The sequence below is a fragment of the Amia ocellicauda genome, chromosome 6 (genome assembly GCF_036373705.1).
Source record: "Amia ocellicauda isolate fAmiCal2 chromosome 6, fAmiCal2.hap1, whole genome shotgun sequence".
Classification (NCBI taxonomy): Eukaryota; Metazoa; Chordata; class Actinopteri; order Amiiformes; family Amiidae; genus Amia; species Amia ocellicauda.
Window position 1 is genome coordinate 10,573,828 of NC_089855.1, and position 20,472 is coordinate 10,594,299.

The 20,472-nt window shown below is 35.3% G+C and overlaps 1 protein-coding gene across 4 annotated transcripts in view; it reads left to right on the top strand.

The window, feature by feature from the left end:
* Positions 1-8,951, top strand: part of gabrb3 (gamma-aminobutyric acid type A receptor subunit beta3) — an 86,074-nt gene extending 77,123 nt beyond the window's left edge. For 2 of the 4 annotated variants that reach the window (XM_066706092.1, XM_066706094.1), the window contains 3 exons: positions 157-401; positions 1,566-1,646; positions 4,841-8,951. In XM_066706092.1, coding sequence (XP_066562189.1) covers positions 157-401; positions 1,566-1,646; positions 4,841-5,188 — 674 coding nt within the window. In that variant the 3' untranslated portion in view covers positions 5,189-8,951. The remainder of the gene's footprint in view (positions 1-156; positions 402-1,565; positions 1,647-4,840) is intronic. The other 2 variants (XM_066706093.1, XM_066706095.1) reach the window with 1 other exon arrangement.
* Positions 8,952-20,472: the final 11,521 nt, after the last annotated feature.

Genomic DNA, 20,472 nt, shown 5'->3' on the forward strand with positions numbered 1-20,472 from the left:
TGAAAGTGACTTCACACAATGTGCAAGAAGAATGGTGTGGAACTGTTTATATTATATTTATAATCATGTGTGCTGAAGTGATGCATCAGGAATTGGCTGCTTTGAAACCAAAACAGCCATCCCACTGAAAACCAAAATGTAACGCTCGCTTTCCAGGAATCACGACTGTGCTGACGATGACGACGATCAACACTCACCTGCGAGAGACTCTGCCTAAGATCCCCTACGTCAAAGCTATCGACATGTACCTGATGGGCTGCTTTGTCTTTGTCTTCTTGGCCTTACTGGAATATGCTTTTGTCAACTACATCTTCTTCGGGAGAGGTCCACAGATGCAGAAGAAACTTGCAGAGAAAGCAGAAAAGGCCAACAATGACCGGTCCAAGTATGAGGGCAACAGGGTGAGACTGCTCTCTTGTCTTTTTGTTTCTCTGGAGTTAATTCCACCTCTGCTATACACGTATACACACAGCAAATACATTTCATGAAATTATCAAGTAAAAAAACATAACTTATTGATGTATGTCCACATTCAAGCATGAGTTTTTGATCACTTTTTTTCAATCATAAATGGACGATAAGTATAGCATAAACCACACAATACATCAACTGGCTGGCTATTTCATGATGGATCCTGTGATTTGATGTTCATGATGTTCATTAAACCTTCAGAATGTGGAAAAATGCAGAGGGAACTCAAATTGAATGTGGGAGTTATGGTGGCAATGATCGCACTATTATTTTGTACATATGGGATAAAAACACTAATAAGATCTATTCAATGGTGTATAATGTAAGATTTATACCAAGATGGATAAGATACACACATTTTCCACCTCGTAATTCAAGGGCTTCTGTAAGATATAAGCTCTTAAATGTTTGTTGTTATACTATCATTCACTTTGGAACTTTTTTCCACTAATTCCCACCTGCACCATCTTTGTAAACAGAAAGTAGCAATTATACAAATATAGAAGTCTAATGTAGCCTATAGAAATGCTTAAGCACAGGTTGTATTCATTTCAGTGATATTATACTACTTCCATTGAAATCTTTAAACGCTGAACCTCATGAGCGACTAATTTTTGTCTTAGCAGTCCTTTTCCTTAGTAGACAATGTTTGGTCAGACATTTTTCTGAACTGCAACTTATTTCAATACACAAAGCATCTGGAAAATGTATTTCAGCTTTCATCATTTGGCTTGCAACCTGATAAAAATGTCAAAAAATCCAGGAACAAGATAATTACTTAATTTTTTCCATAAGCAACATTTATATTTATTTAAAACTGAGAGATGTATCAAATTAAAAAGTATTCTTCTGCTGAACTTATGGTTAAATAATCATAATAGTTATTGAGCTGAAGAAGAAAAAAGTTGGTATTTTAGCTTACTAATAAAAATTTAATTGACAGTTTCTTTTCTAAAGTAATTTTGTCTGATGATAGTGAGAGCTTTCCGTTTAAATACCATGAAAGAATTGTACAGACTTTTCCTTCAGTTTCAGTCTCACCCTCAGCTGAGGTTCAGATGAAGCAGCTTTTCCTTTGTGTCTTTTCTGACTAGTCTGTTCTGGAAGGAGGCAATTGCAAGCCAACGTCTATTAAACAGTCCAATCAGGTTCAAGGGCATCGGCACTCACGTGCGGTGAGTGTGTATCGGTGGCTTTTCTGTACATCTGTAAACCTCCCCTAAACTTTGTTGCACAGCAAAGTTTTCCATGGAAAAATAAAATCCCCACGTGAAATTTTTCAGAACGTCTTCCAAGCCATTCGTTGTGTAACCATTTTTGTCCATTGTGCAGTTGCTAATTTTATGTTTCTCCTCCTTCTTGTGTGCATGCATTGCTTTGTATGTTTCTGGTGCTCACGTATTGACAGCTTATTTATTGTAAGGTTTCATTCTTACAAGACAATGTCTGTGGTTTGTGTGTTTGTTTCTGTTTCATCTCTTATATGACTTGTACTGGTGAATAACATTCTTTTAAAACAGGTTTCAGGGGGGCAAAATATAATTATGTACATTGTGTATTTACAATGTTATTTGAAAGATGATCGCAATATAGTTTAAATTAAATGGGTTCTTTCCCATACAAACTATAGAAAACTGTTATTTTGCCATACTTGCAATTGCTGTATCAGGTATAAATACTTCAGACGTGTTGAAAAACAGATGCTGAATTGTTTGCCAGAAAAATATGTTTTTGGTCATTTAAGTGTGTAATTTAGTAATTTAGAAGAGGTGTCAGGAAATGTTCAATAGAGAGACATGTACTAGTATTTATTATTTTAGGTTACAAATTACAATACCTCATCATTCTTTTCAATTATGCACTTCTGTTGGATTTAACTCTGTCAAAAGGGACTTGAAACAATACATGTCTGTTTAACTATTATTCCCCTCGGGTTCATTTTCAATATAAAATATTTCATTATGAATGTTGAAGGCTGAAGATGAACAATATTTACAAAATTAGACTTTTACTCCACTAGATTATCTCTTCTGAATACTTTTGATATTGCGTGTCTCTCTTTTAAATGCATGACAGCATTATCCTTTTTTATTTTGTTCATATTCTTTTGAAAACTGCAAATTGCATATTTTTGCAATATGGAAGCCCCAGGATTGCTTTCTTTGTTTATTAAAAATAATTTGTTCATTTATTATCACAGAAAAATTGGTTCAATACTTTTTAAACCGCAGTAGGCTTGGTTTTTAAAAGAGGGTCACTGAAAGCCACAGGATGATTGGAAGATTAATGTCATAGTAGGGGTACAATTGTATTATTAAACAAGTAAACCGGCCATGACTCGAATTGACAAATTGTTTAGGCACAGCCAGGTTTGAAAACAAGTTTGAAAGGTTTTGGTAAAACCCTAAGTTTTGTTAACTATGGAGATATAAAGTTTTGTGTGTAGATCCAGCCACTGTATTAGTACAGCACAGAACCAGCAAAGAATGGACAGCCTTTTTAGTGATCAATACATAATCTGATCTCTTTTAACCCTGCCTTAATTACCATTCATCTAAAGGCTATTATTATTTAATGCCTGGCATACTTTTATGGAATACTTCCATGTGATGTCACAAAGCTATACAGCTTCCCTTTAAGCTCACTTTAGACATCTTTAAATCAACCTGCTGAGTCATCTCGATTACGCTCAACAGATCCCCCCTCGACGAGCCTTCATGTATCGCATGGCTGGTTAAAAAATCAATGTGTGGAATTGATCAGGTTCATGTTAAAGTACTTTTTATAATCATGAAAACAACCTAATTCTGATTTTATTATCTCCTAGTCCCTCATTTGTATGTAAATATAATACACAGTTGAGCATACAGGCGGGTTTCCCTCACACAGGGAGATTTCCCCTGACAGAGGAGTTCATGAATGATCTACAGTAATAGAAATCTAAATATGCCTTTGTTCTGAAAACCTCACGCATCAGAAATCAACGGCAAATCCAAATAGACTTGTTTAGATAAAATTATAATAAAACTGCCTATGGAATAATAGTGTATTTTGTCTCATAACTCAGATGAAACTTCGATTAATCAATTATATTATTTCCAGTAATGCTTTGATGCTTCACACTGTGTAACCATACATGACAGTAATTATTTAAAGGTATTTTTGAAGTTACCGTCAAAAATTCTATTTATTCTTTTTTTTTTTCTCTCAATAGTCTGTTTCCATATCTTGCATTTCTTACTTGTTCAATACCCAGCCATATGACTATGGGTTTTGACATGCCTGTTAATATTCCCATTCCTTTACAATCCAGATGTTCTTTGATAGCAGCCTCCAGTGGATTAGGACCAAGCAACCTAATATATGTGAATTGTATGTGGCACAGAACTATGCATGTAATGCCATTATTGTGCACCATAGTATTGGCTTCTCTTATAGAACGTAGTGCAGACTCGATTCATACTGTCAGTTCAATGACATCATCTGAAAAAGGTGGAAAGAAATGACGTCTCCTAAGAGACTTCAAGTGACTAATACAAGCAGATGTTGATGAACGGAAAGGAAAAGTTCTGATGAATAGCTTTGCCCGTATGGAAGAATCAAATGATAATATTATATGTTAATATAAGTAGAGTGTATTGAGTGGAGAGTATGACAAATATATTAAAATATTAGATATATCTGGATTTGCAACAAGGTTTCAACTCTTCAGATATTTCTGTAAGAGCTGGTGATCTTTATTATGTTTTTAATATCTCTATTTACCCTTGTGTGTCAATAAAGTTATCATATTGTTTAATTTCAGTTAGAAAATTGCATACAGTATGTGTGTGTTTCGTCTGGATTCTGATGAAGTGCTACAAACCTGTAAGCACCATCACACCAGGCTATTAAAATAAGCATTGCAAACATTGTGTATCCCACCTGTGTAGGACCCAACAATGTCAATATCTTCCCAATCAATATCCATTTTCTGTTTTTCCATTACTTACACACTAAAACTATTAACATTTCTGTGATGATAGCATATATATATATATATATATATATATATATATATATATATATATAATATATGCTATGTATATATATACTGCTCTGGAAAAAATTAAGCGACCACTTAACATTGATTTCTGAACTTGGAGTGGTGTCTTAATTTTTTCCAGAGCTGTATATATGGGAGGGGAGATTATCTTAAGTTATCCTCACCTCCTCTTAATGTTGCAAAATGTTGCATTACTAAATCTCAGAGCCAGAAAGCTCACCTTAAACACGAGAGCCTTTTCTACGGAAAAAAAAACAGACCACGGCTGGTGGAGTACATGCGACCCAAATACACTTACACATCTCCAATTTTCTTTGACTTCAGGTGGATTCTCATGGAAACATCTTGCTAACAACCCTGGAGATACACAACGAAGTGGCAGGCAACGAGGTCACAACCAGCGTAACAGAGTCTCGGAACTCCTCCTTGGCCTTTGACAACTCAGGAATCCAGTACAGGAAACAGAGCATGCCTCGAGACACAATGGGACGCCACAGCATGGACAGGAACGCCCAGTTCAAGAAGAGCCGCCTACGGAGAAGGTCTTCACAACTTAAAATAAAAATCCCCGATCTGACTGACGTGAACGCTATTGACAGATGGTCAAGAATAGTGTTCCCCTTTGCATTTTCACTCTTCAACTTAATCTACTGGCTTTACTATGTGAACTAAGGTACAGGTTGGGATTTTTCTCTCTTTCTTTTTCAAAAGACTACTCCTATAGCAAGGGGAAAATTGTTTACCCTTTTTGTCAAAGTTTTTATACTTGCAATCTTACATAAAGTAGGGTTTACAAAGGATTGCAAACTTTCACAAAAAAATTTTTTTTTGTAAAGAAATGTTGTATAAATGATGCCCTCTGAATATTTATAAGCACTGAAACAGCATGCATGATATAATCGAGAAAGTGATCATTTTTACTTGCCCATTTCACAGACTGGCTATAACCTGATCAAAACATGTTTGGCTTCTAAAATAATTATTAAAAAAAGAGGACTGCAGTATTTAACCAGAACCTAATAAAATGCAATATACAGAAATCTGGGTTTGGATAAACCATTAGGTAAAAGTCCAAGTAGGTCACTTAATCAAAACAGTACACTTTCCATGTTTTAACATTACTCATATGTATGCACATGAAAGTAATCAGTTGTACATAGTCATGTTTTAAAACGGTTAAAGAATAAGAATTGTGTGGTGATATCATATACACATATATAAATATTTGCCTTGGGTAGATATGTTTTTCATGGGGCAAACTATTTGCCACATTGCTTGTAAAGTGCTATATGTAATCTTGCTTTATATAATTCTTACCACATACCATATCAAAATAGTTCTTAAAACATTTTCAGGGCATAGTTTTGTTGAACCATCTCACTAACACTTAGGTAATTTCTTGGCTCAACCAATAATTTAGCGTGAAGTCACCCATTTGCTAATGGCACTGAAACAGTGGCATTTACTGCTCTTTTCTTTGTGGTGTCGTTTTATGAAAATCCTGTCAACGGTACCGATTTACTATGAGGTCATTTTTCACAATGTAGATTGTCTGAAAAATATAACTTGTCTCAGGTTCTTATATATTCTACTTTTATTAACACCTTACATCATTTGATTTTGTTCTTTTGTTAAGCCACATTGTTATCTTATCAAAAAATAATTGTAATTATTTTGTAAGATATACACGCATATTCTGTATGTGAATATTTCATAGTTTATTTCTCTTGTGCTTGATATTGTGACAGCATGATTTTATCTTCTTGTGAACACATACCGTTCACATGCTTTAATTTTCACTTTTTATACTTGCTGACAGCTACTGCTTACAGCCGCACGTGTTCTGTGAAACAGTACTGTATATAGCATGCTGTATTATCGCATACTACAGTGTACATGAAGAAGTTCATATAAAAAAAAAACTTCTTCAAAATGACATATAGCCATTCAATAAATATCTAAATGCTGTTCACAACATTAAGTTATTGGGTTTGTTTAAAGTTTTGTTATATTGGTAGTTTATTATTATTATTATTATTATTAATTATTATTATTATTGTTGTACATACATTACACATTAGCCAAATGTGTTACCAGTCATCTTTAAATTGTGAATCCATTCTCTGTTGTTGCATAAAACATGGTGATATTATATTTTTATCTATAGTCTATTCTATGAGTAAAGAAAGGGACGATTGTTATAGATACATTCTCCGGTAGGGATTTGCACCAAGAACAAAATCAACTGCAGAATGGAGAAAACAATACAAACAAAAATGGGAACTGAACATCTTATGTTTATAATTAGTGGCTAAATAGAAGCCAAATCTTCTCTTGAGAAGTAAGACTAGAAACCTGCTTCACTGATTTAGGATTGATTTTCTTAAGCAGTAAATATAATTTACAACATCTCTTTGTCTTAAACTGTCCAAAAGGTTTATTCCAATCCAGGTGTAATAGGTCTAATTAAATATGCGAATTGGGGAACAATGTTTGTTGAACCAACATTTCCAGAATATTAGTTTTTTTTTTTTTTTTTTTAAGTCTTGAAAAGGTTGAGATTATCTAGTCCAATCAGCTACAGCCACCATTCCAATAAATCATATTCCCAGTAAACAAATACTTTCTTAATACACCCTGAAGTCTATATTTGATGTCTAATATTTGTATAATATTTTCCATTATAATTCAGTTCCTCATGCACATTGCATAGCAATGATTCCATTAAGTAATTTTGAACTATTTAATACGAATGTTATTTGAGTAAGTAGTTTACAAACCGTGGTGATTTGCAGGGGTATCTTCAGAGTTGCATAAATGCATTTCTAAGCCAAATATTAGTCCATAAATTGAAGGGAATTTCCCAGATCAGAAACTATCACTTTTGTGTATATATATTATTTAAGTTTGATTTAACATTTATTTATTTGGCCTCAAATTTAAAGAATCCTCAGCAGATCAAAAGGATCTAAATGTTCAACAAGTGAGATCAGCGATTCCCAGAGAACGTGTTCTTGAAGCTAATTTAAATTTGAAAACTGCAACACGCTCACTACCCTGTGTAGCATTTATTCCTTACAAATATTAGGAGACAGGTGAGGAGGCCAACACTGATCTGAATATGAGCTTTAACTTCAGTCAGCTGGCTGATGGAATATGAAGTTACATATTTATTTTAGTCTTCAAAGGTCAGCCAGGACAGGCTATGTCACGAGACTGTGCGTTAGATAAATGTATTGAAATCTTGGGAACACTGTAATGAAATCAATCAAAATTAGTAATCTTATGATTTGACTCACACATAGGCAGGAAGAGGTGTTTGGAGAAGCTGTGATCTGGTATCACAACAGATCCTATTTAGTATAATATAATGCCGCCTCCTGAGATATAAACTGAATAAGTCAAGAGTGACCCATACCAATGTAATGTGTGAGTAGCAGCAGTAATAAACTCTTAGTTTGTGATAAACTGTTAACCGCTTGACTGGTTACTAGGATACTAAAGCTCATGATAAACTGCCACCTTCTAATTTTTTATTGCATAATCAATCACTGTGTACCAAGGGCTTAGGTGAAGGGGTGGTGTTTGTAAGAAATTAAGCATTGGATTTCACCAGACCATTTCCCGCTGCTGATATAACTATTACACTTTTCTAATGACAACAAGCAGCTTATTGATAGAATTGGGATATACAGTGACAAAGTAACAATGTATCCTGATCTGTATACCTAAATTTTTAAATCTGTATGTTGGAAAACCACCTGTATTAAAGTGTGCTGAGCATAAGCAAAATACATTTACATGAGAAATATGGCTTATTATCAGTCTGATTTAAAACGGTTATTGTTTCCATTGTAGAATGGCCTTTATAAAACACTCTCAATATCTTCAATTTCAATTGAGGTTCTCAGCTGTAGATTTTTTTTTCATGTTTTGTTCACCGCATACAGCCGCATACAGAAAGCCATAATGCAAATTACTCCATAGGGCACCTGCTGTACAAAATAATTTTATTGTTTTAGATAAAAAGCCTGACTTCACAGACAGTTTATTAAATGTAATTTTATCAAGATGTAACTGAAAAAAAAAAAAAGGAAATTAAAATGATATTCCTAATTACTGAACAGTAATCATTTTGCCGATAAAACTTACACATTTTGGACAAAACTTACACGTGTTTGTCAGGGTTCTCAAGTTAAAACCATGAGAGAAAGAATGTACTTGCTTTAAGCACTCACCCCTAGTTTTATCTATGACATATTTACATGTCTGTTTGTGTTTGTGTTTACAAATCCCTGTACGCAAGGTTCGGTTTTATAAATGTGGGAAGACTTGGCTTCAGATTACCTACAGATATTACAATATACTGGCGGTAATCCAGATGTGAGTGAGATACTTTTTTGCAGAAAAGCAATAAAAATATTGTTTAACAACACGTTTGGCTGTATACTTTAAAAAACTGAAGAAAATACAAAAATATTTTTTGGTTTTGATTTTGTTTTGCTTTGTTTATTTCACTTCATGTAACACAGCGTGGTTTGTTTTTATTTTCATTATAAGGTATTCATATAGTTTACTATAAAAAGTTTTATTTTAATAAATTCATCTGAACCGGATGTTCCCTCTCAGTTAAATACTATTTCACCTGAAAAACTTGGCCACTTCCAATATTTTAATAGTATTATTTGCATAGTTGATATGAAACATCAAAACAAGTTCTTGGCTGAGTTTTCTGTCATCATATTTAATGATTAGAATAGAAATATTTTGTGTAAAATACTCTGAAAACTGGAGGGACTGTTCATTTATTTATTTGGTTTAAAACAAATATCAGAATGTATTGCATTTTGACTAGTAACGGTACCATCTGGTATCGTTAATACATTTAAGAAAATTAGAATTACATGACATTAAAACATGTAAACTTATTCTTTATCTCTGCCAGTTTTGTGAAGGGAGATTAGGATGGTGCGGATGTTAAATCTATGTGTATGCTCCCGTATACTGATCCATATACATAATCATCATCTGAAACATGTCAGCCTACTGCCTCCAAGACCATGTGTAACCTGCTTTGGTTTGATCTACTGAAAGCAGTTCACAATCACAAGGCACACAATTTGGATAGGATGGGGAGGTTATGGAAGAGTTATCAAATATCCCCCCAGAGATGTGCCTGAACTCATTGAAAGGTTACAGAAAAACATTGTCTCAAGGTTATTAAAGACAAAAGCAGGATCCACTAATTACCAGGGGGGTGAATACATTTGAACTCCGTGAGTGTTGAGAAATTGATATGTAATTATTTCTGACAGATACGCCATTGGTATATACATTATTGATTGCCAGGCATATTTTCACAACTTGATTTATTTATGCTGGAAAAATATTGAATGTGTGCCCTCCTTTCCTTTCCTTCCCTTTACTTCATCAAGAGTATGAATACATTTACAGTCGCTGATATACATTTATTTTTAATCAGTATCTGGTTTGTCATGTTCCAACAGCATCACAAAGACTACAGGAGCATCCGTGAGAGCTCACCCTGGCCCTCCGCTCTCTCGGCCAAATTACTGCCATTCTGGCAAGGGCAGGCGAATAAATCAAACACACTCCTCAGAACATTGCAGTCAAAAGTTCCTGTAACATTAACAGCGTATTCCCACAGGTTTGGAGACATTCTCCCCATGCTAGCCTCCCGCATCACTGTGGTGCCCTTCTCATGGATGAGTTTATATATCTCTGAAAGACTCATGTCTCATTGGGCATTCGAGGGATTCTCAATGTGCTTTAATTAGTCTCTTTCTGTAGTGTATATATTATACACATATGTAACATCAGCTCTAGCACACTTATTGGGCATGCACCTTTTCTATAGCATAGGTTATATATATATATATATATATATATATATATATATATATTTGTGCATGTGTGTGTGTTATGTAAAGGGGGAAATTCATACTAAGATTGATGAATTAGTCTGCTCATTTGCTTTGAAATTCATGTTATCCTCGGTCTTTAAACAACCGTCTATCCAGGGGGATAATATACATGGATGAGATGAAAGGACATCAACACTACTAGGTTCAGAAGTTTGATAAGGGTTGTCTTTGTGCAAACCAGTTATACATCTTAGGGGTTGTTTTGGAAGGTTTATGTAACCTGTATGGTAGTCTTTAAAAACAGTAAAACAGGGTGGATCCTGTAATTTAGATTTATTACAGCAACAGACCAATTCACTGGCCGAAGCAATTAGGCGTTTTTAAATTGTTGCAAGGACTCACCAAAAGATAGTTGTATTTATTTATAACTCAATAATAAGGCTCTTGCATCTGACTGTGAAGTTGCGAATACATTCGGAGACGGAAGACTTTAACACGGTAGATCTAAAAATGTTTATTGTTCCTTAGTTGCAATCATTAAAGCTAGAAATATAACAACCAAGGGCAAACAGAGCTTAAGGAAAATGAAAGGTTCCTCTGAGGAAACTCCACACAATTACCGCTGTCTGCAGTGCCTGAATTATCCCATAGAAGGGATTCTGTGGTTTACCCCTCGAGATGCACAGAACTCCACTCAGAGCAGAATGAGCTAGGGCAATGATTGACTTTGCCCATATTTTGTTGCGATTATTTGGAATAGTGGTGCGAAATGATTTGATTTATTTTGCATTGTTTTTTCTGTAAAACAGTACATATCACAGCCAGTTGACATGGGATTCAAGTTTTAATCCCATGTTCCACTACCCAGTTGATGTTCAAAAATTGTATTTTTTAAATAATGCCTGTTCTTGATTAAAGTCCTTCTATTAAACATCGAAATAATCAAAATTGCACAGCTGTCTGCTTAAAGAAAGTATCTTGTCCTCCAAATTAATCTCATGCAAATTTAGTATTGCTAATCTGTAATGTTTATTCTTATGTCTTTTTTCCTGTGAGAAGATTTATGATGCCACTATCCTGGGGCAACTATATCTGTCGGACCATTACAATTAACCTTTTTTTTTAAATATACAGTATGTCACACATTGACTTAAAAAATAACATTTAGTTATTTGTACAATCATTGTTATACATATACAATCACCTAAAGGATTATTAGGAACACCATACTAATACTGTGTTTGACCCCCTTTCGCCTTCAGAACTGCCTTAATTCTACGTGGCATTGATTCAACAAGGTGCTGAAAGCATTCTTTAGAAATGTTGGCCCATATTGATAGGATAGCATCTTGCAGTTGATGGAGATTTGTGGGATGCACATCCATTTTGGTGAGCTTGTGCAAATTGTAGCCTCTTTTTCCTATTTGTAGTGGAGATGAGTGGTACCCGGTGGGGTCTTCTGCTGTTGTAGCCCATCCGCCTCAAGGTTGTACGTGTTGTGGCTTCACAAATGCTTTGCTGCATACCTCGGTTGTAACGAGTGGTTATTTCAGTCAAAGTTGCTCTTCTATCAGCTTGATGGTTGTGCGTGAAAATTTGAAAAAAAATGACATTCAGTTTGGAGTTCAGGACATTGTCTTGACCAGGACCACACCCCTAAATGCATTGAAGCAACTGCCATGTGATTGGTTGGTTAGATAATTGCATTAATGAGAAATTGAACAGGTGTTCCTAATAATCCTTTAGGTGAGTGTGTGTATATATATATATACACACACTGGGGGGAAAAAAGTATTTGATCCCCTGCTGATTTTGTATGTTTGCCCACTGACAAAGAAATGATCAGTCTATAATTTTAATGGTAGTTGTATTTTAACAGTGAGAGACAGAATAACAACAAAAAAATCCAGAAAAATGCATTTAAAAAAAGTTATAAATTGATTTGCATGTTAATGAGTGAAATAAGTATTTGACCTCTTCGACTTAGTACTTGGTGGCAAAACCCTTGTTGGCAATCACAGAGGTCAGACGTTTCTTGTAGTTGGCCACCAGGTTTGCACACATCTCAGGAGAGATTTTGTCCCACTCCTCTTTGCAGATCCTCTCCAAGTCATTAAGGTTTCAAGGCTGACGTTTGGCAACTCGAACCTTCAGCTCCCTCCACAGATTTTCTATGGGATTAAGGTCTGGAGATTGGCTAGGCCACTCCAGGACCTTAATGTGCTTCTTCTTGAGCCACTCCGTTGTTGCCTTGGCTGTGTGTTTTGGGTCATTGTCATGCTGGAATACCATCCACGACCCATTTTCAATGCCCTGGCTGAGGGAAGGAGGTTCTCACCCAAGATTTGACGGTACATGGCCCCGTCCATCGTCCCTTTGATGCAGTGCAGTTGTCCTGTCCCCTTAGCAGAAAAACAACCCCAAAGCATAATGTTTCCACCTCCATGTTTGAAGGTGGGGATGGTGTTCTTGGGGTCATTCCTCCTCCTCCAAACACGGCGAGTTGAGTTGATGCCAAAGAGCTCGATTTTGGTCTCATCTGACCACAACACTTTCACCTAGTTCTCCTCTGAATCATTCAGATGTTGGCAAACTTCAGACGGTCCTGTACATGTGCTTTCTTGAACAAGGGGGCCTTGCGGGCGCTGCAGGATTGCAGTGCTTCACGGCGTAGTGTGTAACCAATTGTTTTCTTGGTGACTATGGTCCCAGCTGCCTTGAGATCATTAACAAGATCCTCCCGTGTAGTTCTGGGCTGATTCCTCACCGTTCTCATGATCATTGAAACTCCACGAGGTGAGATCTTGCATGGAAACCCAGACTGAGGGAGACTGACAGTTATTTTGTGTTTCTTCCATTTGCGAATAATCGCACCAACTGTTGTCACCTTCTCACCAAGCTGCTTGGCGATGGTCTTGTAGCCCATTCCAGCCTTGTGTAGGTCTACAATCTTGTCCCTGACATCCTTGGACAGCTCTTTGGTCTTGGCCATGCTGGAGAGTTTGGAATCTGATTGATTGCTTCTGTGGACAGGTGTCTTTTATACAGGTAACGAGCTGAGATTAGGAGCACTCCCTTTAAGAGAGTGCTCCTAATCTCAGCTCGTTACCTGTATAAAAGACACCTGGGAGCCAGAAATCTTGCTGATTGATAGGGGATCAAATACTTATTTCCCTCATTAACATGCAAATCAATTTATAACTTTTTTGAAATGCGTTTTTCTGGATTTTTTGTTGTTATTCTGTCTCTCACTGTTAAAATACACCAGCCATTAAAATTATAGACTGATCATTTCTTTGTCAGTGGGCAAAACTACAAAATCAGCAGGGGATCAAATACTTTTTTCCCTCACTTTATATATATATATATATATACAAATAAATGTATATATATGTGTGTGTGCGCGCGCTGTACGTTTCTGACATGATTGTTAATCAGATTTACTGACCTGTGAAATTACATTAACCTTCCCCTTCTAGGTTTTATTGCACCACTTTAATCGTGTATTTTGTATCATTCTTTTTATGGTTCTAATCTTGAAAAAAACAAATGGTATACAATTTCTGTTGCAAAAGTATTGGACCTATGAATCAGTCTTTAACTTATTAGTATTAAGAACCAATGGAGCACGACTCTTGTTACCTCAAGGGGGATTTGAAATTACCAGTAATATTGTGGACATCCAATTTTAAGATAATCAGGGTCAATTTTGGGACATAATCATTAATAACAATTTGCAGGATATAAAAATGATAATGATATATCAGGATGAAAGCAAAGCATAACAGCAACAAAAATAGCCAATTGAAGTCACCTAAAAACTATTTATGCGTCTCTGACCTATTCACCTTTTCAGTTACATTCCTCTCATCCTCCAGTCTCATTGCTGGCATGTGTAAGCACTGTAAGTAATTTTGTCAGCTTTGTTCATTGACTGTAAGAAGATCTGGGAAAGCATAGAAAGTCTAGTCATTTGGACCAAAGTCAAATGCATGTATTTTATTTGTCTAAATATATTTTGTCCATATTGAAATAACATGCACTTTTCATGAACCCATATAGCTGTAAATGTTAAAAATTAATCTCCCAGTTCAAAGGGTGATAATTGAACTAGTTTGTGTTCTTAATGAGTTCAGACATCCAACAAAAACAAATCTAGAGTGTTTTGAAGCATTTGAAGCCTGACCGCAATTGAACCCAGGTGTGATCAGTGCATCCAAGAAGTGGCACCTGAGACCGCCACAGCTGGCGCCTGGCCGCAACAAAAGCGGCCAACGAATGCACCGTTGGTTGCGTAGAATACTGTATCAGTTTCACCACCAAGTCCAGGGTAGCAGAGCTCTGGATCCTGGCTGCCTGTGCCCCCACAGCATAGGACTATGGGAAGACGTCAGTCGTCCTACATTGATGGTTGAAGGGAGCAAAATCCTGCAGAACAGTGGAGAAAGGGGGGTTGAAACCATAGCCTTGAAGGCAGAATCCACCACCAGAAAGACAGTCAAGTTAGCCGGCTCAGCGCCCTGAAAATGGGCAAATTGCTCAGTGGTCTTGGTCGAAGGTTCCAAAGCTAGCTTTCCCAAGACGACTACACTTCCTGCAACACATCAGGGAAGACAGGATGGGACCGTGAGCGCTTCATCGAGGGTGGGCATCGTTGCAAAAGTAAATGTTCCAGGTCCTCTGGCCAGGGTACTTTCAGGTGCTGAGCAGCCCACCCCACCCTGAACAGGAAGTTGTCACTCGGGGGTATGGACCCCACCTCTGTTGGGAGGTCTCTGAGTCACGGTCCCCTGCCGAAGCCACCAAGGAAATGGAATCAGGGTGCTACTGTGTAGAGTGAGAGGTCTCACACTCTGCATGGTCACCACTCCACCACCAGGGGAGCCAGTGGCTGCATGGGGGTGGGTGCTGGCAAAGAAGCACTAAAGTTTGTCGAATGTGTCAAGAAATTAGAAAACTAGGGATTATTTTATGTTTTAATGTTTCATATTAAAACACATGCCTCTCCCTCCCATTTCTAATTTTCATATACTCATTATACTCACACATCTATTTTGATAACGGAGTGTGGGTGTTTCTTTTGGCGTTTGTTTGGTTGTTTGTTTGTTTCCAAAGCTCTTCTGTTTTTGCACATTGCTACTGGTATGGCACCATTTTCACTATTTTGTTTTATTCACAACATTCTCACTTTCTCTCTATCTAGTTCTTGATCTAGTTAAATGTTGATGTCTTTTTCTAAGTCAGTTTCATTGCAGGTTTCTTTGAGATATTTGTGGCGCTATGATGTTTTCATAGTGGCATGGATATGAAACTCCAGTCTGTATCTGCTTTTGATAAAGCTGTAGATTAGAGTATTGCATTCCATAATAGCAACATTACTGCAATGCTCGTCTCCTCCTGAGCTATTTATATCACTGCTGCTCATTTTTTGGGGAAAAATAACAATTGTTTTCTCCACATGACATGAGTCATTAATCACTTAAAAGCCTTGCCCTGAATTCATTTGACCTCTCATTGTCAGTGTCTTGATATACTAGCCTTTTGAATGTCACGTCTACATGCAAACAGTTCAGAGTAAAAGGCACTTTTGTGCTTCTGTTCCTACACCACATACACAATTGGTCACGGCATGTACGGTATTTTATATAAATTCCCTATGTGAATTAAAAAATATTGTATTCATAAATTTATATTAAACACAGATTTCCAAGTACAAATGCATTGATTCATTCAACATTCTTTTGCAGCAATGTCCTACAAATGCAGTCTCTGTTCCATTATAATTTCAAGTAAATTCATTATATATTTTTGCATTAATTAAAATGAACTGGTATTTGATAACACCTGATATGTTCAATGATTCATATGACACCATAATTAGAAAAACAGCTTCCTTCTACACCTGAACATGGGTGAAAGAAGTGGCCTTGGCTTTCAGTGAATATAATTATTAAATCATGTTGAAGTAAATACATTTTACATCAATGCAGACAGAACAATGAACTGCCACAGAAGACAACAACAACAAATATTCTGTATTCTACAATGATTCATTTATATTTTAGGCAGTAACAAAATCTGCTAAGACTTTTGATTGTTGATTCCACCTTAATGGAATTGCAACAGTAGTTACACTTCATAGTAATCCTTTTTTTATTAGCTTCTCATTTATTAACTTATTTATGTATTTATTTATAACCACAAGGATTTATAACTCAATATCTTACCCTTACAAAGTGTTTGAAAGGCAAAGGTGAATGCAACAAGCATGATAATGATAATGATAATATAATTTCCCTTTGCTTTGACTTTATTATAACAATTATTAACTCATTTGTATTTGTTATGTTTTAAAAACTATTGTAATGATACTGGATGAATGTGAATATATGATCTCAAAATAAATGTGCTAGAATATCCATCTGGTCAATCTATAGGGCAGCCTATAAAAATAACTCTTGACAGCATGCTGTAACAGGAAAAGATGTTCATTAACCTTAACCTCTTCAATTCACTCTCAGCAGGTAATGTAATCATTTAATTGAAGACCTGTCCTGACACCTTACATTTAATTAAATTATATCTGTCAAAGGACCTTATTCACAAAGCATTAACTGTTGAAGTTACAGAAAGTGGATGAAGATTTTAATTAAAATCTGCAAGATATTAATTGGAAAACGTATAGTATATGCAGCTGCCTCCAAATGCAATCATATATTTAATAAAGGGTAAGTAAATACTAAATAGTAAAAAAAGAGAAGAAAATGTTTACATCTGTGGATTTTGTGTGCAATGTTCTGTAAATACATTAACAGACTTATAACTGAGGTTCTCTCTATCACTTGTACATCATTTTATGTCAGATATGTTTTCATACTTGTGTTATTTTCACTGTCTATAATGACAGAGAATTTATAAGCCTCAAGGTTTGCAGATTCAAAATCAAGATTATGACACTCATACTACTGGCCAGAAGTCAATACAATCAATAATGATCAACATGCATTAACATGATGTCCACCACAACTGCAGTAACATTGGTTGACTACAGCATTCAATATTAGGTATGACTTGGGTGATATCCTAAGCGTGCGTTTGTGAAGCTAGTGTATGTGAGCCATGAAATAAAATGCATTTTATCTGAGGTATTTACACAAATCAATATTGATTTAGACCAACAATAAATGTGTCACTGCATAGAATGTATGTGGACAAAGTAGAAATAAACAGATAAATAAATAAACCTCACAGAAAGCCACTCAAAAGCTCTCTTTCACGAGGTAATTATGCCATCCAAGATCAGATTTTGAATGTTGAGTTGAGTGTATATGCATATACATATCTATATATATATCTATCTATCGATCATCTCTCTCTCTCTCATATACATATCTATATATATATATCTATCTATCGATCATCTCTCTCTCATATATATATATATATATATATATATATATATATATATATATATATATATATATATATATATATATATATACACACACACACATATATCTATATCTATCTATCTATATATATATCTATATCTATATCTATCTATCTATCTATATATATATATATATATATATATATATATATAGTTTATCTTTTATCAGTATTGGCTTGCAATGAAAGGTGAGGAACTGCCATATTTTTATTGACTGGTAAGATTAATTTTACAAAAGCATAAGGGTTCTTCAGGTAATAACCAATAAATGAATAATTATATGAAAAAGTGCTGTTGTAGGCAGAGGACTTCTCAGGTTTCAAAGCTCTAATGAAACCCTTGGGTAGCTGCAGATAGATTTTTAATCTTTCTTGCTTGAACTTTCATAATGGAAATATAGATTCAGATCCCAAAGGTATATTACATATCATTATTTCATTTTAAAATAATAACATTCAGCACTCTGAGTTGCCAGAAGCTGGGTAATTTGCTTTTGCGAATCTGGTGTTAGTGTAGTTTCACATACTGAAATCTACCCTTACACATTGCCATAAATCCACCAGGAAGAACTGTGTTTTACTATTAAAAAATACAGGGAGAATGAAAGGACAGTGTTGAAGATTGACAAAATTGCATTAAACTTTATAGAACATTATTGAATTCTTCCACAAGCTGGTGGAGCTGCTACTGTGAATGTTTTTATAGTTAAGCTCAGCTCGTGGTACAACAACTCCTGAATTGCTCAATGAAAGAACGCCTCCACTCTCAGCACAGGATGGATATTGATGATACAAATATGGGCAAAGCCATTAGACATCCTCTGTGGCTTCCTAGGTGCCTGGCCACAGCCCAACACATTAACTGCTGTTTACACTGTCAATATAGAAAAGAAAGAAGTGGACGTTTTCTCCATGCAGGTTTCAAAGTATTAATCATTCAACATTTTCAAGAGAGCTTGATTTATTTTTAGCGATACATTTACTTAACTGTAAAATGTATGAGAAGCATACATGTGATCAACCAATGTTTGATTACCTCCAGAGTAAAGAAAACATGAATCATGATTCATTTTGTAGTAATACCCAACAATGTGGCATAATTATTCAATATGATATGCGAGTTATTTATTCAGATTTCTTTATGAAGGACAGCAGAGTTGGTGAAAAAAAACAAAACAATACAATCATAGTTGATACGTCAAAACACTAGGGATCTCTTTAAAACAAATATTGGGAGGTGTATGATTTACTGCATGAAGGTTTTAGGATTAAAAGGTATTTTCCTATGTAGATCATAAAGTCACTACCAATTAGTACTTGATTAACTGAAATTACATTTTAACTGAAGTTTTTATCCTAATGCACTTTCTGGCAGCTGTGTAATCTAAAAAGTGTGGCTGTAGTTTGGCTCATAGCAGTGTGTTTGTATGAGTTACACAGACTGCATTATCCTTAAGACAAGTATGGTTTACTAACAAGCCAAAGAGAGATTCCATTTTTAAAATGATCTTCATAAGGGTGTCTAACAATTATTATTATTAATAATAATAATAATATTATTATTATTATGTATTATTAATAATAATAATAATAATAATAATAATAATAATAATAATAATAATAATAATGCAATCTTCTCCTTGTTTTCTCTGTTTAAAAACATTTATAATCTAAACTTTTAATCCATAAATGTTTCAAAAAATAGCAACATCAGGGGAAAAAACAAACACAATTTTCCTTAACACAGTAGCACAGAATGGCTATTACATCTAAATTTAGTTCAAATATGAAATAAAAAGTTAAAATGTGCACACAAACACACTAATTCAAATGAGAAGTTTGGGGTGGTTCATTTGACCTAGATATAGACTTTCAATGAATTATATTTGAAAAAAGTTGTCTATATTAGAAAGGGCTTCATACCCACAAGTGTTTAGTTTCAAATATATGCTCTCTCAGAATGTAAGGTTCGGTCCATAAATATTTGGACAGTGACACAATTGTCATCATTTTGGCTCTGTATGCCACCACAATGGATTTGAAAGGAAACAATTAAGATGTGCTTAAACTAGACTTTCATCTTTCATTTGAGGGTAGTTACATCCAAATTGGGTGAACAGTGTAGGAATTACACCCATTTTTATATGTGGTCCCCACAATTTTAGGGGCTCAAAAGTAATTGGACAAACTAGCATAATCATTAATTAAATTGTGAGTTTCAATACTTGGTTGCAAATCCTTTGCAGTCAATGACTGCCTGAAGTCTGAACCCATAGACATCACCAGATGCTGGGTTTCTTCCCTGGTGATGCCCTGCCAGGCCTGCACTGCAGCTGTCTTTAGTTCCTGCTTGTTCTTGGGGAGTTTTGCAATTATTGTGCAAATGAAAGTAAGATTGTTCAGAGTTAATTACCATGCTGTTATTGATATACCATGTCTGGAAACAATATCAAATACCCTGTGAGGGCAATTACCAATATTTCAACTCAGACTTACTTCAAGATATGGCATCTCAAGCAATATCACCACTAATTAGTAAGCCTCCCCTGTTAAACTTGCTTCTATTAGCTCATTCACACTAGTCTTTTTTTCAGTTCCTCTCCAGAGTCTATTTTTTGACTT